The sequence below is a fragment of the Piliocolobus tephrosceles genome, chromosome 15 (genome assembly GCF_002776525.5).
Source record: "Piliocolobus tephrosceles isolate RC106 chromosome 15, ASM277652v3, whole genome shotgun sequence".
In the NCBI taxonomy this organism is placed as follows: domain Eukaryota; kingdom Metazoa; phylum Chordata; class Mammalia; order Primates; family Cercopithecidae; genus Piliocolobus; species Piliocolobus tephrosceles.
Window position 1 is genome coordinate 54,326,653 of NC_045448.1, and position 21,855 is coordinate 54,348,507.

General features: G+C 42.9%; 1 protein-coding gene across 2 annotated transcripts in view; it reads right to left on the bottom strand.

Moving 5' to 3' along the window:
• PSME4 (proteasome activator subunit 4) overlaps positions 1-20,282 on the bottom strand; it is a 103,265-nt gene extending 82,983 nt beyond the window's left edge. For both annotated transcript variants that reach the window (XM_023190184.3, XM_023190183.3), the window contains exons 1-3: positions 19,506-20,282; positions 1,737-1,877; positions 1,027-1,143 (exon numbers count right to left, since the gene is read on the bottom strand). In XM_023190184.3, coding sequence (XP_023045952.1) covers positions 1,027-1,143; positions 1,737-1,877; positions 19,506-19,747 — 500 coding nt within the window. In that variant the 5' untranslated portion in view covers positions 19,748-20,282. The remainder of the gene's footprint in view (positions 1-1,026; positions 1,144-1,736; positions 1,878-19,505) is intronic.
• Positions 20,283-21,855: the final 1,573 nt, after the last annotated feature.

Consider the following 21,855-nt stretch of genomic DNA (forward strand, 5'->3'; position numbering starts at 1 on the left):
ACAGCTGGCTATTACAAACTGAAATAGGTGGCCAGGCGCGGTGGCTCATGCCTGTAATCCCAGCACTTTGGGAGGCCGAGGCGGGCGGATCATGAGGTCAGGAGATTGAGACCATCCTGGCTAACACGGTCAAACCCCGTCTCTACTAAAAATACAAAAAAAAAATTAGCTGGGCGTGGTGGCGGGTGCCTGTAGTCTCAGCTGCTGGGCAGGCTGAGGTAGGAGAATGGCATGAACCCGGGAGGTGGAGCTTGCAGTGAACTGAGATCACGCCATTGCACTCCAGCCTGGGCATCAGAGCGAGATTCCGTCTGAAACAAACAAAAAAAAACCACCAAGAGGCCAGGCATGGTGGCTAATGCCGGTAATCCCAGGACTTTGGCAGGCCAAGACAGGCAGATCACCTGAGGTCAGGAGTTCGAGACCAGCCTGGCCAAAATGGCGAAACCCCATCTCTAATAAAAATACAAACATTAGCTGGGAATGGTGGTGCGTGCCTGTAATCCCAGCTGCTCCTGAGGTTGAGGCACGAGAATCATTTAAACCTGGGAGGCGCAGGTTGCAGTGAGCTGAGATCGTGCCACTGCACTCCAGCCTAAGCAACAGAGGGAGACCTTTCTCAGAAAAAAGAAGAATGATAAGCCAAACATGCTAAAACTGAGAAAATTTAAAGCTAGACTACAATTGAATAGAAATGATACCTGTCAGTCAAGTATGAAATCACTATTAACCAAAAAAAGGCAGATGCTATTTTATTATATAAACTCAGAATAAAATATAAAACCAAAAATTAGGTCTCCAAGAGGCAGGCTGTAGATGGAAGAAGTCAATGATCTGCAAGAGAGATGCAGCTTCAGATACAGTTTATAGAGGGCAATGAATTGCTTCAGGAGTCAAATTATATAGAAATATGCACATTAAAATCTCTGCTTGTTTCTTTCAAACAACCCAGTATTTTTCAATCATGATCACCCCCTAAAAGACCCCAAGTACTCCCAAATAAGTGCTTTAAATGGAAACACTTACTTAGGAAACCAATTTAATCCTAGGTGCTCTGTCTTGGAATATAATATTCTTTCTACCATGTCATAAAGTGGTCTCCAGGGTAACTCCAAATCATCTCTTGAAAGAAGTTCCTTTTTCCTAAAAAGTAAAATAAAACAAATACCTACGTATGCATATGTGCACAGATGTGTGTATACCACAAATACTACACAGGGACAGTTAAATATTGCTGCTCATCACAGTGGGTTTTACTTTTCCCCATCCACGGCCACTCACTAGCAGAACATAAGAATAATGCACCCAATTCTTGCTGCTGCTCAAACCTCAAAGAGTTGCAGATAAAAGAGGGCATTTAAATTTGTGTCACCATCACTGTAGATGAATTTCATGTTTTCCCACACTATGGAATATTTGTTTCCAGCATTGAGCTGGATGCTTCAGGGTAAGCAAAAGAATCTATAATATTTGTCTTGTCTTCTCAAGGGAGTTAACAACCTATAAAAGGGGAAGTTCAATGGTGCTAGAGAAGAGATCACGTCATGGAAGAGATGCAATTTTAACTAAAAAGTTAATTAACACATTTGATGAAACTAAAGATAATGTATTTTGCAATCATTTTCCAAATTGGCAATTTGAGACTTGGTCTTCTTACCAAAAGGACTTAGTCCTCATTCCCTAAAACCCTGAAGAAACAAACAAACCTTAACGGAAACCACTGGAAATAGACTTACTTTAACAAGTTGATCAAAAGGCGGGCAAATCCCTGCATCATGCTGATTTCCAGTTTTGGAATTGATACCAGCTCATACAATAACTTTATAAAAAGAACATGATCTTCTTTGCTAAATTTTCTCCCATAAAGTCGAATATATCTGCAAGAGAAAAACAGATATACCCTTTAAAAATAGGTATAATGATACACCCATGTTCAATGCAGCATTATCCATAGAAGCCAAGATGTAGATGCAACCTGAATGGCTACAGAAGGATGAATGGATAAGGATGAATGGATAAGGAAAATGTGGCATATGCAATACAATGGATTGTCTTTTTTTTTTTTTTTAACATTTCATGGAAAACTTTTTCTTGGTTTTCTGGATACAGACGGGAATTTATTTGCCAGGAAGAATGATCCCATCCTACTTCAGCTAGAACCAGTGGATAAGGATGATTCAATCTTAAAAAAGAAGGAAATCCAGGCATAAGCTACAACATGGACGAACTTTAAGTGAAATAAGCCAGTCACAAAAGACAAATATTGTATAGGTATCTAAAGTAATCAAACTCATAGAAACAAAGTAGAATAGTTGCTGCCAGGGGTTGGGAGGAGGGAGAAATGGAGAGCTGTTATTCAATGGGTATAGTTTCAGTCACATAAAATAAAAAATTGTACAACAAGGTATATATATGGTTAACAACACTGCATTGTACACTTAAGATAAACTTGATATTTATTTTTGTTTTTTGTTTTTTTTTTTTTTGAGGCGGAGCCTTGCTCTGTCCCCGGGACTGGAGTGCAGTGGCCGGATCTCAGCTCACTGCAAGCTCCGCCTCCCGGGTTTACGCCATTCTCCTGCCTCAGACTCCCGAGTAGCTGAGACTACAGGCGCCCGCCACCTCGCCCGGCTAGTTTTTGTATTTTTAGTAGAGACGGGGTTTCACCGTGTTAGCCAGGATGGTCTCGATCTCCTGACCTAGTGATCCGCCCGTCTCGGCCTCCCAAAGTGCTGGGATTACAGGCTTGAGCCACGGTGCCCGGCCGATATTTATTTTTAATGACAATTTTTTTAAAACAGGTGTGGTAACAATTTCAAATGTCTTTGATGATTAAGTATTTTGTATCTATTCTCACTGTTATGCAGTAAAGAATTATTCTGTACTTTAATCGAGAGATTACCAGGCCAGGCAAAGCAGCTCCGGCCTGTAATCCCAGCACTTTGAGAGGCTAAAGTGGAAGGATCGCTTGAACCCTGGACTTCAAGACCAGCCTGGGCAACATGGCAAAACCCAATCTCTACAACAAATACAAAATACTAGCCAGGCATGATGGCGTGCTCCTGTGGTCCCAGTTACTCGGGTCGGGGGAGGGCTGAGGTGGGAGGATCACTGGAGCCCAGGAAGTCAAGCAGGCAGTGAGCTGTGATGGCACAACTGTGCTCCATCTAGCCTAGGCAACAGAGTGAGACCTTGTCTTCAAAAAAAAAAAAAAAAAAAGAGATTACCAAATAAGTATCTTAATAACCAATGGTAACTGAGTTATCATCAACATCTAATGACCAATTAAAACACTGCTCTCTTATTGTAAACAAGTTACATAACTTGTACTATTTGTTTCTAACAGTTAACTTATAATTACAATACCATGAGGTTACCACCAAAAATTAATATTTTATCCAAAATTACATTGTTAATTTCTAACTATAAACAATGTAATCAAAAGCATTAACTTTAAGCAAATTTAAGAAAAAGGTGTCTCGGCGGGCGCGGTGGCTCAAGCCTGTAATCCCAGCACTTTGGGAGGCCGAGACAGGCGGATCACGAGGTCAGGAGATCGAGACCATCCTGGCCAACACGGTGAAACTCCGTCTCTACTAAAAAAATACAAAAAAATAGCCGGGCCAGGTGGCGGCACCTGTAGTCCCAGCTACTCGGGAGGCTGAGGCAGGAGAATGGCCTCCGGGAGGCGGAGTTTGCAGTGAGCTGATATCCGGCCACTGCACTCCAGCCTGGGCCACAGAGCGAGACTCCATCTCAAAAAAAAAAAAGAAAAAAGAAAAAAGAAAAAGGTGTCTCAATGGCCGGGCACGGTGGCTCATGCCTGTAATCCCAGCACTTTGGGAGGCCGAGGCGGGCAGATCACCTGAGGTCAGGAGTTCAAGACCAGCCTGACCAACACCGAGAAACCCTGTCTCTACTAAAAATACAAAATTAGCCTGGCATGGTGGTGCATGCCTGTAATCCCAGCTACTAGGGAAGCTGAGGCAGGAGAATCGCTTGAACCTGGAAGGTGGAGATTGTGGTGAGCTGAGATCACGCCATTGCACTCCAGCCTGGGCAACAACAGCAAAACTCCATCTCAAAAAAAAAAAAAAAAGAAAGAAAGAAAAGAGAAAGGTGTCCCAAAACCCAAGAACAACAAATCAGAGTATATTTAGTCATTCAGAAGTAAATGATCCGAACAAATTACTGTATACTTAAAATCATAAAACCCTTTGAGGAGGGTCATTTTATTATTAAATACATACATCAACGGGAAAAAGAGCATTAGTATTCCTCATAAGATCTTTAACACTCCCCCAGTACCTAAGAGCAAATTAAACTTACATTTAACTTCTTTTTTTTCCCCCCGCCAAGAGAGTCTTGCTCTGTCACCCAGGCTGGAGTGCAGTGGCTCAATCTCAGCTCACTGCAACCTCTGCCTCCTGGGTTCAAGCAATTCTCCTGCCTCAGCCTCCCCAATAGCTGGGATTACAGGCGCCCAGCACCACACTCGGCTAATTTTTCTATTTTTAGTAGAGACGGGGTTTCACCATGTTGGCCAGCCTGGTCTCAAGCTCCTGACCTTGTGATCTCCCCATCTCGGCCTCCCAAAATGCTCGGATTACAGGCGAGCCACTGCACCCGGCACTTACATTTAATTTCTAAAGTTAGGGCATCTAACTGCTTTTTTATCTTCCAGAAATTCTTCAAAATTCTTGGTTCACTAACTCGTTTTTATTTTTTCAAGCTGGTCTGAATTTATCCAGCTCTTTTCTGTCGTTTCAAGGTATAATCCCATTATCTCACATTAGTACTATGAGACCAGCAAGTATACAGGGAGGAGCAATGAGACCTGAGATCTTGTTTTGACTCTGCCAGTACAGGTTGCAGACCCTTAATCCGAAAATCCAAAACCCTCCAAAATCCAAAACTTTCTGAGCAACAACATGACACTCAAAGGAAATGCTCATGGAGTTTTCCAATTTCTGATTTTTTGATTTGAGATGCTCAATCGGTAAGAACATAATACAGATATTACAAAACCTCAAAATATCCAAAATCCTAAATATTTCTGGTCCCAGAATTTCAAATAAGGGATAGTCAACATAATTATCGTAAAAGTTTCTTAAACACCCTAAAATGGCAACGCACATAGATTAGTGAAGACAAAACATCCTACACCCAAAGATATTATTATTTTGGGCTGTTGAACAAGCATAATGATACAGCCTTCTGACGCCTCCCCCAATTTCACTCTAAATTTAGGAGCAAAAGCTGGAATCATTAAAATGTTATTTTAAATGAAAACAATCTCCCTAAAAACTGGCACACACTTTTAAGATAAAGATAGAAGACGTCAAAGAAAAATTCCCTGCTTTCAGTGGCTGCTTCAGGCCTTGTCAAGATTCCAGATGCCAGCCAGGCACGGTGGCTCATGCCTGTAATCCCAGCACTTTGGGAGGCCAAGGTGGGCAGATCACTTGAGGTTAGGAGTTCGAGATTGGCCTGGCCAATGTGGTGACACTATGTCTCTACTACACGCCTGTAATCCCATGAGGCCGAGGCAGGCAGATCATGAGGTCAAGAGATGGAAACCATCCTAGTCAACATGATGAAACCCTCGTCTCTACTAAAAATACAAAAATTAGCTGGGCATGGTGGTGCACACCTGTAGTCCCAGCTACTTGGGAGGCTGAGGCAGGAGAATTGTTTGAACCTGGGAGGCGGAGGTTGCAGTTGAGCCGAGATGATGCTAGAGTACTCCAGCCTGGGCAACAGAGCGAGACTCGGTCTCAAACAAACAAACAAACAAAAAGATTCCAGATGCCCCTGGAGTCATGCACTCATTCTCCCCTGTGGTTAGGATACTTCTGCAGAAAAACTAGAGAAACACTGTACTCTAAGCCAGCAGTCCCCAACCTTTTTGGTACCAGGGAGAATCTCAAAAAGAGTGCACAAGCTAGATCCCTTGCACGGGCAGTTCACAATAGGGTTTGAGCTCCTATGAGAAGCTAACACCAAGGCTCATCTGACAGGAGGCAGACCTCAGGCGGTGATGCCCAATCGCCTGCCCACTGCTCACCTCCTGCTGTGTAGCCCAGTTCCCAACAGGCCACGGACCCATACCAGTCCCTGGGCTGGGCATTGGGGAGCCCCTGCTCCAAGCCAGAGTAACACTGAAGTAACTTAGCTACAGCCCATTGTTTTCATTGCAGTAGACAGACAACTGTATGTTTAACATTAGTTAGGGACATAAAATTAACAAAGGTCAAATTTTAACACTATAAAAAGAGACCAACGGGGGGATTCCTGGAAAGCCTAGGACTGCTGGGAAAGATTTTGGAGGGACTCCTCAGAAAGCTGCTATTTCCCCCAGTTCCTCGCCAACCAGCAAGTGGTCCTTATCTCAGCATTTATCAAAATGTGGTGCAAGAGATTTGTTTTAAAAGGGCACAAAAGTTCTAACCATAAAAAGAAAATTAATAAATTGGTCTTTATATTCTAGTCACAATAAGACACCATTAAAAGTAAAAAGCCCAGATATCTGAAATACATATATTTGACAAAGAAGTCATCTCCAAATTACGTAAAGTACTACAAACTAATAAGAAAAAGACATAATGCAATTAAAAATGGGAAAAAAGGCTGGGCATAGTACACCTGTAATTCCAGCACTGTGGGAGGCCAAGGCAGGAGGATCAATTGAGCTCAGGAGTTCAAGACCAACCTGAGCAACATGGTGAAACCCCATGTCTATTTAAAAAAAAAAAAAGAAGAAGAACGATGCAGGGTAACTTTTAAAATGCATTATTCTTGGGATCCAAAAATCCTAGGAATATTAAATCTCAGTAAAGCTGTTTGTCTTTTTTTTTTTTTTTTAAGGTGATTGAAAAATAAATTCCTGGAGTGCTAGAGTAAAGACTACCAACCTTCATTTTTTAGACTACTCTGGTTTGACTTTCCTGTACACTTAAGTTCAAAAACCCTACTTTAGACTGTATCTACAGATGGTCTATTCCCTCCTTCCAGTTAATTTTCACACTAGTTTTAGGACTAACGATTACTATTAGGTGCCCCAAAATATCCGAAAACCCTGGTAAATAGTCATGATTGATACAGAATATATCTTTCAACCATCCAGAATATATGGATGACAAGTCATTTTATTCCATCCTCCCACAGGGGAAGAAAAAAAAAAGAGTAAAAGGTAACACAATAGCATTTCCAGCTGCATCCTCCTCATGGCCCTACAGTGTATTAATCAAATGATTTAATTTTTAATCATAAGACAGTGGGCCAGGTGCCATGGCTCACACCTGAAATCCCAGCATTTTGGAAGGCAGAAGCAGGAGAATCACTTGAACGCAGGAGTTCAAGACCAACCTGGGCAACATAGTGAGACCCCCATCTCTACTATACATATTAAAAAATTTAATAATAACAAATTAATAAAAATCCTACATCTAGCAATATTATCTTGAATAAATAATTTAGGCCAGGTGCAGTGGCTCACACCTGTAATCCCAGCACTCTGGGAGGCTGAGGCAGGCAGATCACTTGAGGTCAGGAGTTCAAGATCAGCCTGGCCAACATGGCAAAACCCCTGACTCTTCTAAAAAATACAAAAATTAGCTGGGCGTAGTGGCAGGCATCTGTACTCCCAGCTACTCGGGAGGCTGAGGCAGAAGAATCAGTTGAACCCCGGAGGCGGAGGCTGCAGTGAGCCAAGATTGCACCACTGCACTCCAGCCTAGGTAACAGAGAGACCTGTCCCAAAAAATAATAATAGTAATTCAGAATATCAAAGTCAAAATGCCAAAATAGGCCAGGCATTGCGGCTCACGCCTATAATCCTAGCACTTTGGGAAGTTGAGGAGAAGGAAAGATCACTTGAGGACAAGAATTCAAGACTAACCTAGGTAACACAGGGAGACCCGTCTCTATAAAAAAATCACCAGGTGTGATGGCACGTGCCTGTAGTCCCAGCTACTTAGGAGGCTGAACCACGAAGAGAATCTGAGTCTGGGAGGTTGAGGCTGCAGCGAGCCATGATCTTGCTACTGCATTTCAGCCTAGGTAACAGAGCAAGACCCTGACTCTCCAAAAATAAAGTTTTAAAAAGCCAAATGCACATATGTAATTTTCAAAATTTCCTGAAAAATATCTAAAAGTCTAGTATGAGAATGGCTTGTTAAAGTGTGGCTTATTCCTTTAGACTATAAGCTTGTCCAACCCGTGGCCCAACACAAATTCATTAACTTTCTTAAAACATTTAGGTTTTTTTGCAATTTTTTAAGCTCATCAGCTATCATTAGCATTAGTGTATTTCATGTGTGGTCCAAGACAATTCTTCCAGTGTGACCCAGGGAGGCCAAAAGATTAGACACCTGTGTTTTAGACTACAATGCAGTCATTTAAAATCATGTTTTCAAATAACCTTTAGTAGAATATGCAATGGAATATTTTTAAAGCAAGGCTCAAAACAATATGATATAACTAAATAAAAATACATAATCATTCAAGGAAAAAGAAATAAAGCAGGCCAGGCACAGTGGCTCATGCCTGCAATCCAAGCACTTTGGGAGGCCATGGCAGGCAGATTACTTGAGTCCAGGAGTTTGAGACTAGCCTGAGCAACACTGCGAGACCTCGTGCCTACAAAATATACAAAAATTAGCTGTGCGTGGTAGCGCATGTCTATAGTCCCAGCTACTCAGGAGGCTGAGGTGGGAAGATTGGTGGGGCCTGGGAAGCGAAGGTTGCAATGTGCCAAGATGGTGCCACTGTACTCCAACCTATGCAACAGTGAGACCTTAGTCTCAAAAAAAAAAAAAAAAAGAAAAAAGTAAATACCATAAAATATTATCTCTGGAAGCCAGGTGCAGTGGCTCACGCCTACAGTCCCAGCAGTCTGAGAGGCTGAGACAGGCAGATGGCTTGAGCCCAGGGGATCAAGACCAGCCTGGGCAACATGGCAAAACCGCATCTCTCCACAAAGTTAAAGATTAAAAAAAAAAGAAAGAAAGAAAGAAAAACAAAACCTACCTCTTGGTGGTAAAACTGAGTGATTTTTGTGTTTTTCAAAACACATTTTCAGTTTTTTCACTTCTCTAAAGTAAATAGGCTGGGCACAGTGGCTTGGGCCTGCAATCCCAGCACTTTAGGAGGCCAAAGCAGGAGGATCACCTCAGGTCAGGAGTTTGAGACCAGCCTCGCTAACATGATGAAACCCCGTCTCTACTAAAAATACAAAAAATTAGCCGGGCATGGTGGCTCGTGCCTATAATCCCAGCTACTCAGGTGGCTGAGGCAGGAGAATCGCTTGAACCCGGGAGGAGGAGGTTGTAGCAAGCCAAGATCACACCCTTGCACTGCAGCCTCGGCGACAAGAGTGACGCTGTCTCAAATAATAGTAGTAATAATAATAATAATGTCAAAAATAAACAGGAATTCTTATTCTCCATATTTTTTGAGACGGAGTCTCTCTCTGTCGCCCAGGGTGGAGTGCAGTGGCGCTATCTCAGCTCACAGCAACCTCCGCCTCCCAGATTCAAGCAATTCTCCTGCCTCAGTCTCCCAAGTAGCTGGGAGTACAGGCGCCCGCCATGATGCCGGGCTAATAGGAATTATTTTTATAATGAGAATTAACAATGAAAAAATTAGTATCAAACTTCTAAAGTAAAATACAATGCTTAAAATCAGATAATCAATATTTCTGCATTTCTGTGTATTATCTTAATTTAAATGTCCCTTATCAAAGACTACTTAAAGTCCTAAGAGTCAACTTGAATAGGTTTCTCACCAACCAAAAATGAAAAGGGTAAAAAATGAAAAAATCTAGGTAATTGCAATGGATATGTTTTAATCCATTGAGTTCATGAAAAATATCAAAACAAAACAAAACCTCACAGACCACATCTTTAAGGAATGCCAGGGAACCAAGTCATTAATTTAAAAACTGGTAAATGAAGGAGAACAATTAAGCTTTACCCTGCCACTCCTACAGGCACTCAGGATAAACAACATTTCATGAGGAAAAGTTCTTTAGAGCAGCGGTCCCTAACGTTTTGGGCACTGGGGACCAGTTTTGTGGAAAACAATTTTTCCACAGATGGTGGGGGTAGTTTCGGGATGATCTGAGGGCATTACATTTATTGTGCACTTTATTTCTATCATTATTAAATTGTAACACATAATGAAATAATTACACAACTCATCATAATGAAGAATCAGTGGGATCCCTGAGCTTATTTTCCTGCAACTTAGATAGTCCAATCAGGGGGTGATGGGAGACAGTGACAGATCATCAGGCACAAGATTCTCACAAAGGGTGCGCAACCTAGATCCCTCTCGTGCGCAGTTCACAACAGGGATTGTGCTCCTAAGACAATCTAATGCCACCACTGATCTGAGAGGAGGTAGAGCTCAGGTGGTAATGATGAGCAATGGGGAAGGGCTGTAAATTTGGCTCAGCACAGTTCCTAACAGGTCACAGCAGATAACAGTCCGTGGCCTGGGAGAGGGAGACCCTTGCTTTAGAGATTCTCACCAAATAAGCAGAGCGAAATGTTTAAGTATCACCATTTTGGAATCCCTAAGGATGTAAAATGGCTACTAATGTCACTGAAGAAGTAAGACATTAAGCATCTCCTGATAACAGTATATAATACCACCTATTGCACAGTCTTGAGAAAGAAAGCAAAACTTTATGTGCTGAATAACGGTAACAAAATATTGTGTGAGACAAATAGGAAAATTTTGAGCTTATAAAAACTACGTTCCCTTTTCAATCCCCTGTGGAACACATACAAAAACTTGTTGGCCAGGAGCAGTGGCTCATGCCTATAATCCCAGCACTTTGGAAGGCCAAGGCGGGCGGATCACTTGAGGTCAGGAGATCGAGACCAGCCTGACCAACATGGAGAAACCTTGTCTCTACTAAAAATACAAAAATTAACTGGGCTTGGTGGCAGACGCCTATAATCCCAGTTATTCAGGAGGCCGAGCCAGGAGAAGTGCTTGAACCCGGGAGGTGGAGATTGCAGTGAGCCAAGATGGTGCCACTGCATTCCAGCCTGGGCAACAGAGAGAGACTCCATCTTTAAAAAAAAAAAAAAAAATTAGCCAGGCATGGTGGCACGCACCTGTAATCCCAGCTACTCAGGAGGCTGAGGTGGGAGAACTGCTTGAACCCAGGAGGCAGAGATTGCATTGAGCCGAGATAGTGCCACTGCACTGCAGGCCAGGCCACAGAGTGAGACTCCATCTCAAAAAAAAAAAAAAAAAAAAAACAAACAAACTTGTCATAAACTAAACCACAAAAAAAAAAACTCACTTAACTTTAACACACAGAAATCATTCTGGCCAAACAATCTGATTATGATACAATGTAAACCAGAAAATATTAATGGGATTATAACCAAGAGAAACCAAATCCATTTGAAAACACACGAGTCTTAATTAAACAGTCAATATCAGACTTTAAGGCATTCCTCCCCCAAGAGGCACTTCCTTTAAAGTCAGATTCAGGACAATAATGACTGTTCTTACTATTATGATTCAGCATTATTCTGAATCTAGATCAAAAGAATAGGTAATAAAAATTAGTGTAATTATTTCAGGAAAGGTGGAACTAAAAGTATGGTGTCAATGCTATGATTATACCTAAAACATCTGCAACAACTTAAAAAAAAAAAATTTTTAGACTAAACTTTAAAATCTACCGAATAAATATTAAAAAAAAAAAAAAGTCAGGAGCCTTACTGTATAGCATCCAGATAAAAAGTAACAGAGTTGAAGGAAGATTGTTCCATTCAAATTACCAACAAAAAGATTAATTGAAAATTTCTCAAAGAGAAATATACAGGAATTACATGTTAAAACTTTACTAAAATGTAAAATATTTAAAGAAACGGTGAGAAATAAGGACCTTTTAAAACGCCACTTAAGAGCCGGGCATGATGGCTCACATCTGTAATCCTAGCACTTTGGGAGGCCAAGGTAGGTGGATTGCTTGAATCCAGGAGTCTGAAGCCAGCCTGGGCAACATAGCAAAACCCTATCTCTACTAAAAATACAAAAATTATTTTGTATTTTTTATTTATTATTATTGTATTTGTTATTAATTATTTTGTATGTACAGGTGGTGCGCACCTGTAGTCCCAGGTATTTGGGAGCCTGAGGCAGGAGAATTGCTGGAACCCAGGAGGCAGAGGTTGCAGTGAGATGCGACCATGCCATTGCACTACAACCTAGGTGACAGAGCGAGACTCTGTCTCAAAAAAAAAAGAGGCGGGAAAAAAAGCTGCTTAATCCCTGACAGCTAGGGCTAAATGACAAATATTTTACAGCAAGGAAAACTACCATGACCCATGACATTTCTAAACAACCCCCTGAATTAATTTCAGGCAGTAACTTCAACTCCTGCCCACCCAAAATGAACACTTCACTATAGCTGTATCGGTTCCAGTCTTTTCCTTCTCTTCCCAAGGTTTAACCATAATTGATATAATGAAAGATGTCATAATGTGAAAATGTTCATTAATTAGCTATTTTCTTGACCTCTGTCCATGAGATTTGATTATAGTAAACCTTAGACAAAAAAATTCAAATGAAATGGAAACTCAGTTGTAAAATCACCAATTTGGCAAAGAAGCAGAACCTCATGAGACTGATCAAAGTGATAACAGATGTTAATATTTTTTAGGCTTTATAATAGTATTGGTATTACTTTTTAAAAAAAAAATCCTTTTCCTTTAAAGATACATACTGGAAACATTTTTGAATAAATAATACGCTTCAAAAACAATGGGGAAAGGGGATGATGAAAAGAACATAATTGGCCATGAGTTAATTAATTGAAGATGGGTGATGAGGTTCATTATATTATTTTTTGTATATTTTTGATATTGATATTATTGATATTTTTCATAATAAAAAATATTTAATGAAAAAAGTTTAAATATTAGAAAATTTCAAATCAGAAACACACATAGGCTCACCAGCCAACGATGTTCAGGAAGAAATAGCCAATTAACTAGTGAAAAGAAAACTGAAAAGCTGTTTTCAAGAAATTACTGAGAGATCTCTGGAAAACAGTAAGGGCTTCAAATAAAAGTTTATGTGTGACAGCGTCACGAAAAATCAAACATGTGCATGTGTAGGGACAGAGGGTATATGGAAACTCTATACTTTCCATTCAATTTTGCTGTGAACCTACAATTGCTCTCAGAAATAAAATTTATTAGTTTTGAAAAAATCAAATATGAAATGTGTCTTATTGTACTATTACATTATACAACTTTATCAAAAAAATTCATGTTCTCCAAAATCAGTTCCTTTTTTTTCCCCTTATGGAAAATCAACTTTCTCACTACAAAGAAATTTTGGTTCCTATTTTGAATGATCACTTAGTAACAAAGACAAACCTCTTCTATCACTCTGTCTAACTGGTTCTCACTGATGAATTTGGTAATTTGTCAAGATTTCAAGATTCATTTACAAATAAAACCACTTGCATTTATTGTATACTTCAATTTCAATACTCAAACATTAGATACTCTTAGACGCCTCATACCAGACTATATAGATTCAGCAGTTAGCATTTCCTTTCTTTCCCAACACGGGGATGATACGAATGTGGGTGGTCCTGTGGCCACTTATCACTTTCCACAAGAGAAGGTTTGTGTATTTGATAACTCATACCTTGACTACACTTGAGTTTCTGGTGGTTACATAATCTAATTAAATACATTATGTGGTTTCAACTGGGATAGTCAATCTAGGAAGGCTACATAATATTTGTAATAATAATTAAACAACTGTACTTTCAATTCTAAAAGCTGCCACAGTTTTAATTAGCAATTAAAATGACTTCACAGTATAATACAGTCACTTAATCATAAAACAATACAGAACATGTCACTGTAGCAAACAAGGGATCTAAATTTGCTTCATCTTACACCAAACCCACATACTTTACTAAAATCAAAATTCTGTTTAAATCACACACACACACACACACACACGAAAATCATGGATGGGATAAGCTGTAGGAAATAGTAACCTATTCCCTTATTCTCCATCCTTTTCCCTCCCTTTCTTCCAGATCAGTTTAAAAAGAACAAAGAGCTAGAAAGGCCAAGTTATTATTTATTCATTTATTTATTTTTAAGACAAGAGTCTCCCCCTGTTGCCTAGGTTGGAATGCAGGGGTGCAATCTCGGCTCACTGTAGCCTCTGCCTCCCAGGTTCAAGCGATTCTTCTGCCTCAGTCTCCCAAGTAGGTGGGATTACAAGTGAGTGCCACCACACCCGGCAACATTTTGTATTTTTAGTAGAGACAGGGTTTCACCATGTTGGCCAGGGAACTCCTGACCTCAGGTAATCCCAGTCTCCCAAAGTGCTGGGATTACAGACGTGAGCCACGACACCCAGTGCACCCAAGAGATATTTCGAACTGTATGTTTTGGAGCCCTCAGGAAGTTTCAGAAGATCTATTATCAAGGAAGTAGTATATATATATTTTTTTTAATGAGTGGGGTTTTAATTTGCCTGAGGAATCCAATTTCATGTTTAAAATTTGGGGGTTTTTTATATTTTTTTATTTTTATTTTTTGTTTTTTTTGAGTTGGAGTCTCACTCTTTCACCCAGGTTGGAGTTCAGCCGTGCAATCGCGGCTCACCGCAGGCTCACTGCAGCCTCCGCCTCCTAGGTTCAAGCAATTCTCCTGCCTCAGCCCCCTGAGTAGCTGGGATTACAGGCATCCGCCACCACGCCCAGTTGTTTGTGGCGTTTTTTTGTATTTTCAGTAGGGACAGGGTTTCCCCATGTTGGTCAGGCTGGTCTCGAACTCCTGACCTTGTGATCCACCCGCGTTGGCCTCCCAAAGTGCTGGGATTACAGGCGTGAGCCACCGCGCCTGGCCAAAATGTGTTTTTTTAACACCCCACTACTGGTGCCACATGGTGGCTCATGCCTTTATTCCTAGCACTTTGGGAGGCCGAGATGGGTGGATCATTTGGGGCCAGGAGTTTGAGACAGCCTGGGCAACATGGCGAAACCCCCTCTCTACTAAAAATATAAACATTCGTCAGGTGTGGTGGCACTCACCTGCAATGCCAGCTACCTGGAGGCAGAGACACAAGGATTGCTTGAACCTGGGAGGTGGAGGTTGCAGTGAGCTTAGATTGTGCCACTGCACTCCAGCCTGGATGACAGAGTGAGACTCTGTCTCAAAAAAAATAAAAATAAAAAATAAAGCACTCCACTACTAAATTTAAAGTTTGAAAACCCACTAATAATCTAAATTCTCACCAGGATAATAATGTTAAGCAGGGCACGGTGGCTCATGCCTATAATCCCAACACTTTCGGAAGCCGAGACGGGCAGATCACTTGAGGTCAGGAGTTTGAGACTGGCCTGGCCAACATGGTGAAACCCTGTCTCTACTAAGAATGCAAAAAAATTAGCCAGGCATGGTGGCACATACCTGTAATCCCAGCTACTCTGTCCTGGGCAACAGAGCAAGACTCTGTCTCAAAAAATAATAAAAATAAAATAAAAAAAGAAAATAATGTTGGTGGCAAGGCCAGATACACCTCATGTACAGATAACCTGAGGTGTTCTAACTAGCACTCACAGCCTCTCATGAAAGGTCCAGAAAGACAAGGTGGCAAAATCAAGTTTTTTGAGTTGTTTGTTGTTTTTGAGACGGAGTCTCGCTCTTTCGCCCAAGCTGGAGTGGCGCTCGGCTCACTGCAACCTCCACCTCCCAGATTCAAGCGATTCTCCTGCCTCAGTCTCCTGAGTAGCTGGGATTAAAGGCGTAGGCCACCATGCTAGACTAATTTTCTTAATTTTAGTAAAGATGGGGTTTCACCATGTTTGTCAGGCTGGTCTCGAACTCCTGACCTCATGATCTGTCTGCCTCGGCCTCCCAAAGTGCTGGGATTACAGGCACAACAAAATCAAGTTTTAAGAATACCCTTCTTCAACTCCCTTCATTCTCTACATGGGCCATACAAGTTATCTACCAATATTTCACTTACAGTGTCCATGAGCTGTCTGCCATTTTCCAAAGACCATTAACTTGTTCCTACTTTCTCTAATTTGTTTCAAGTTCTCTGATTTGTTTTCTCCCTTATTAAAAATTTGCCTTGTGATACATTACATCACACAAACTCTCTTGACCAGTTCTAGTACACTGAACTGTCTATATCTCACTGGAAAAAGCCTGTATCACATGGCAAAGTATTTGAAAATATAGAAATAACCTTTCTTCAGAGATGCTAAACAGATCTGCAAGTTTCGAAATGGATTGAAACTACTAAAAATGAAGAAAAATGTCAAAAAGAAGGGTAGGCGCGGTGGCTCAGCCTGTAATCCTAGCACTTTGGGAGGCCGAGGCACGCAGATCACCTGGGTTCGAGACCAGTCTTGCCAACATGGTGAAACCCTACCGCTACTAAAACTACAAAAATTAGCCAGGCATGGCAGCATACAACTGCAATCCCAGCTACTCAGGAGGCTGAGGCAGGAGAATCGTTTGAACAGGGGAGGTGGAGGTGGAGGTTGCAGTGAGCAAGACACTGCCACTGCACCCAGCCTGGGCGACAGAGTGAGACTGTCTCAAAAAAAAAAAAAGTCAAAAAGAGGGACCAAATATAAAGCCTGAGAACCTCCCAAACCAGAACTTGGTCCCAAACACACCTCTGATGTCCAGATTAGGGGTGCGCAGTTCTGATCGGCAAGATAGTCCCAGTAACTCTCAACTGCATTTACACTTTGGTCTTTAGGAATGTACCTGATCTATGCAACTGTTTCTAGTATTTTACAAATTATTCGAACAGTTCTTGTAGAAAGATACACACAATGACTGATGTGAAGCTTGACAGGATTAAAAAAATAAAACTGCAGAATACCAGAGTAGAAATGCTTCTCAAGAATTCAGTGCAGGTCAGGTGCGGTGGCTCACACATGTAATCCCAGCACTTTGGGAGGCCCAGGCAGGCAGATTGCTTGAGGTCAGGAGTTCAAGACCAGCCTGACGAACATGGTGAAACCCTGTCTCTACTAAAAATACAAAGAAAGTAGCCAGGTGTGGTGGCACTCGCCTATAATCCCACCTGCCTGGGAGGCTGAGGCAGGAGAATCACTTGAACCCGAAAGGCAAGGGATGCAGTGAGCCAAGATCCCGTCACTGCACTCCAGCCTGGGCAACAGCAAGACTCCACCTCAAAAAAAAAAAAAAAAAAAAAGAATTATTTAGTCCAATCTCCTCATTTCACGCACAAGAATACTGAAATACATGATTAAGTAACTTTACCACAGTCACAGGGCTAGTGGGAGAAACTAGATTTTCTTTTCATTACCACCTTCTATTCTACGAAGTACTAAATATGATCACCACTCAGCTTTCGTCACACATTTTGGCATCATTCAGATGTTCACTTATGCAACACAGAAGGCTTAAAAAACAAGCACAACTATAAACAGGTCACCTTAACATGACTTAGGAAAAAAACACACTCAAGATCACAACATGTCCCACTGCATTCAAAATGTCTCATAGTGCAATACCAAGAATTAGTTTCCAGCATCTAACCAGTATTCCAAAACAAAATTTTACCCAATAGCATTTCTTGTTGGTTATTTAGATATAAATGGTTATAGGTTCATGGGTATTAAGCCATCAGCAATCCAGCCCTAAACACCAAACATTAGCTCCACTGTTATTTTTAGCCCTTTCTAAGTAAAAACTTTTACCTAATAAGCCAAAACAATAACAAAACCCGGAGTGCTAATTTGCCAAACTTGAACGATAAATACTTCAGAAATCAATGTTTAAGTATGCCTTGGTAGATTCTAGGTTCATAAATCCAAACCAGATATGCCTTCGCACCATGGCATATTTATATACTGCACATCTAAAAAAAGCTGTTTGCGTCCCCAAAAATGGTAGGTATTCTCCCGGCAAGTCTAATCCAAGTGATTAAAATGGGGAATCACTGTAACAAAGTGACTATTTTTACTGTGCCTGAGTAACACAAAAACCTAGGAGTCTCACTTCAAAAAGCATTTGGATTGTAACAATTTATGAAGTATTCTTTTTTGACTAAACGTGGTTCTCCCTGTTGCATTCCTGCTTCTGCCGCCCCTCACCCCCATTCTCCTAAGGATCGTTAACACCAAAAACTTCTTTATACTGTAGTCAGGAGGAGAGTTGTTAACCTTGACATTTTATGATCACTCTCTGAAGAGGGCAAATTACATGTTTCAGTTTTGCTTCTTTTTAATTTTAGGTCCCACCCACCCCTCAAGTGGAAATGAGAAATTTGTCAGAGGCCCCTTAACAATTGGCAGACGAGAATCATCCAATGAAGAAATATGGACAAAACTATTATAAAACCCTGAGTCATCACTCAGTTCAATCAGTAGATTTGGGTAAACACTGAATGAGTGACTTATGTCTTGTGTGTTCACCCATCCATACCCACATGCGTGAACATACCATGTTACTAGATTTTATGTACAGTTAACCAAACAAGATACAGCAAAATCATTTCTTAAAAAGCTCTTCGGACACAGTAAAGATGCCCACCCAGCAGGTAAATGTAACCTTTCCTCCCCCACTGTATTTTTGTTTTTTCGTTTTTTTTTTTCTAATTTCAGTGACACTATAGTTTGAAGCTAGTTTACAAACAGAACTCCTGAAACTGATTCAGGTAACCTATGTTAATCTGAGTAACTAAAAATATTGACACAAGCCTGATACTAGTATCGCCCTGGACATCCTGACAGTGCTCTTCCCTACTTTCCTCAGTATCTTAAAGGCCTCTCCACAAGAAATGTCACAACAGGAACAACACACAATCCTTAGGATCTTAAACAACATTGTCCACATTAACGTCTAAGACGTTAAGCTCAAGAATGAAGTCTGACTTTAAACCAACCTTTTCGATCAACTCCGTCAGGTCTGACCGGGCCCCAAAAAAGCAGAACCCGTAAGTTTCCCGATGGTCTCCTTTCCATTCAGAAAGTTACTAGACGCCAACGGAGATGTGAAGAGGCGGGGATCGTAGGGGAAGGAAGAATCGGAGGAAGCAGGGAGAGAAGTCACAGAACTCCCCCAAAGACAAATCCTCTCTGCCCCGCCTCTCCTATGCGCAAAGGTCCACGGAAGACCCTTGGGAAAGGCTCACCTCTCTCCCTCTGGGCTGGGGCCCTTGGACTCCCCAGGGCCCCCCAGGTGGGAAGACAACAACCCGAACACTTCGGGAGAAGCAGATGGAGAGGACGTGGAGGACTGGTGAGGACCCGGGAATCCCGGTAGGAAAGTGTCAGGGAGGACGGCTTGAGTGCTTCACAGGCTCTGTCACGACCCTGGGACCACCGCTCGGGGACAGCTCCAGGGAGGACAGACCTAAGGGTCCAGCCCTCTGGACAAAGAGCACCCATCCCCGACACCTCTCACTAAGCCTCTCCCCGCGGCCCGGCCTGCAGGCCTGGGCACACTTACGTGGAGAGCTTCCTGGTCCAGAAGAGGCCCCCGGGCCACAGCTCTTGGAGCTGCACCGCCCGGCCCAGGTTGCATTTGATCTGGGCCAGCTGCAAGTCGGACTCGGCGTCTAGCCGCTCGGCGTAGGGCAGCAGCTTGTTGTACACGATCTCCTTCTGCGGGAGGAAGCCCCGCGGGCCCGGCTCGGGACGCCCGCCCGGCTCCGGGGGCTCTCCGACTCTCGCCCGTTCGGCCAGCTCCATGAGCCCAGGGACACCCCCCCTACCCCCTCCCACCCTAACCCTCCCCGACCCCCACCCCTCTCCGGGCTCCGCCTCCTCCGCGTCTTCGTCGCCCTGCGGCCGCCGGCGGCCCGTCGCCCTCTGACCGATCGCTAGGCCCCCTTCCCTGGCCGGCGTGCTGCTGGGCCCCGCGCGGTTCCCGGTTCGTTGGCGGCGGCAGCGGCCGCTCTGCCCGCCCCGCACCGGCTCGGCTGGTGACGCTGCAGCCGCCGGGCTCAGAGGTTCCGGACCGGTCTCAAGTCACTTCCGGGGCGGGGCGGGGCGGAGCGGAGCGACGGCCTCGGGGGAGGCGGTGGTGGCGGCAGCTGGAGCCCAGCGGGCCGCGCCTTCCTTGCCGTGGGCCCGACTCGGAGCCCCCACCCCGGGCCTCTCCGGCCCAGCGCGAGGCTGCCTCACCGGAAACACGAGGCCGAATTCCAAGCTATTGTCCTGCTTCGCCGGGGGTCGCGCACTCCAGGCAGCGCCCACCGGAGCTCCAGGCGCTTCGACAGGCGGCAGCCAGGTCGACCTGGTCCCCCTAGCCGAGCAGCCCCGGCTTCTAGGTTACAGGGATTTATGGAAAAGCCTCCGTACCCACTTGCTCCTTATAGATTTATTTATTCCATCCCACTTGTTCCTTATAGATTTAATTATTCTGTCCCCTTTAAGTCCCCATCTTTCTGGTATTCTGGCCGCCATCATTCCAAAGAAGAAAATCGTTAACTCACTGAATAAATGCTAATTGAACAACTGTTTTGTGTGTAAGGCGCTCCGTTTAGGCTATTGAGATGGAAAGTTTAACCTGGTTTCCGCCCTCCCAAGGACTTAGTCTAGCAGAGATAAAGACGTGAATTACAAGATAATGCTCTTAATTGCTAGTTAAGTACAGGAAGCCTTAGAAACTCTACAGAGAAGTTCAAACTAGGGGGTTGAGAGGGTGTCAGTTTCCTAGAAGTGATACTTAAATTAAGCTGTAAGGGTTGAGTGCAAAGTTGATTAGAAAAAGAAGGGAGGAGAACACGTATTTCAGCTGAGAGAACAGCTCTTGAGGCTGCAAGCATGTATTCTAAAAATTCAAATTTCAAAATAGCGTAAGAGAGGGGAACGGAGAAACGAGACTGAGAAAGAAATCCTAAGGAATTCAAAGCTTTATCCGAGAGGCAAACTTCCAAAAGATTTTAAGCGTATCAGTGGGATGATACAATTTACATTTTTAAAGAATCACTCTGGCAGCCGGGCGCGGTGGCTCACGCCTGTAATCCTAGCACTTTTGGCGGGCCGAGGCGGGCGGATCACCAGGTCAAGAGTTCGAGACCAGCCTGGCCAATATGGTGAAACCCCGTCTCTACTAAAAATACAAAAAATTAGCCGGGCATGGTGGCGGACGCCTGTAATCCCAGCTTCTCGGGAGGCTGAGGCAGGAGAATCACTTGAAACCGGAAGGCGGTGGTTGCAGTGAGCCGAGATCGCGCCACGCCACTCCACCCTGGGCAAAAAGAGCGCAATTCCGTCTCTAAAAAATAAAAAAATCACTCTGGCTCTCTGGCTTCGTCTGGAAAATTGGTTGCAACTGACAAGACTGGGAACTGGAGGACCCCTTAAGGTGTGACATAATTATGACCTGGATGTCAGTTGAAATTGAGAGCTACTGCAGCAGAATGGCTTGGGCTTAGTAGTTGACTGAAAGTGAAAAATTAAAAAGGAAAGAGACAAGATGACGCTGGGTAGATAGGTGAAGTCCTTCAATGATATGAAGAACACAGCAGAAACAGCTTGGGAGGCAGAATGCCTATGGGATGGGTATGTTGACATATGTATCAGGAGGGGGATCTAAACTGAGATGTGAATTAGCCTGTAGATGGATGACAGGAGGGAAGGAAATATACAGTATGAATAAATAGGGCCCTTGACAAATCTCTGAGGAACCCCACATTTAAGGACAGACAGAGAAAAGGAAGATAGGCCACAAAGAGTATTCACAAAAAGCAGTCAGAGAGAAGAAGAGTTCTAGGAAACTAGGCATTACTAAAACCAGAGTGTTTCGTATGGAGAAGTGAACAATCCTACCTTAGGCAGCTAAGGGGTCAAAT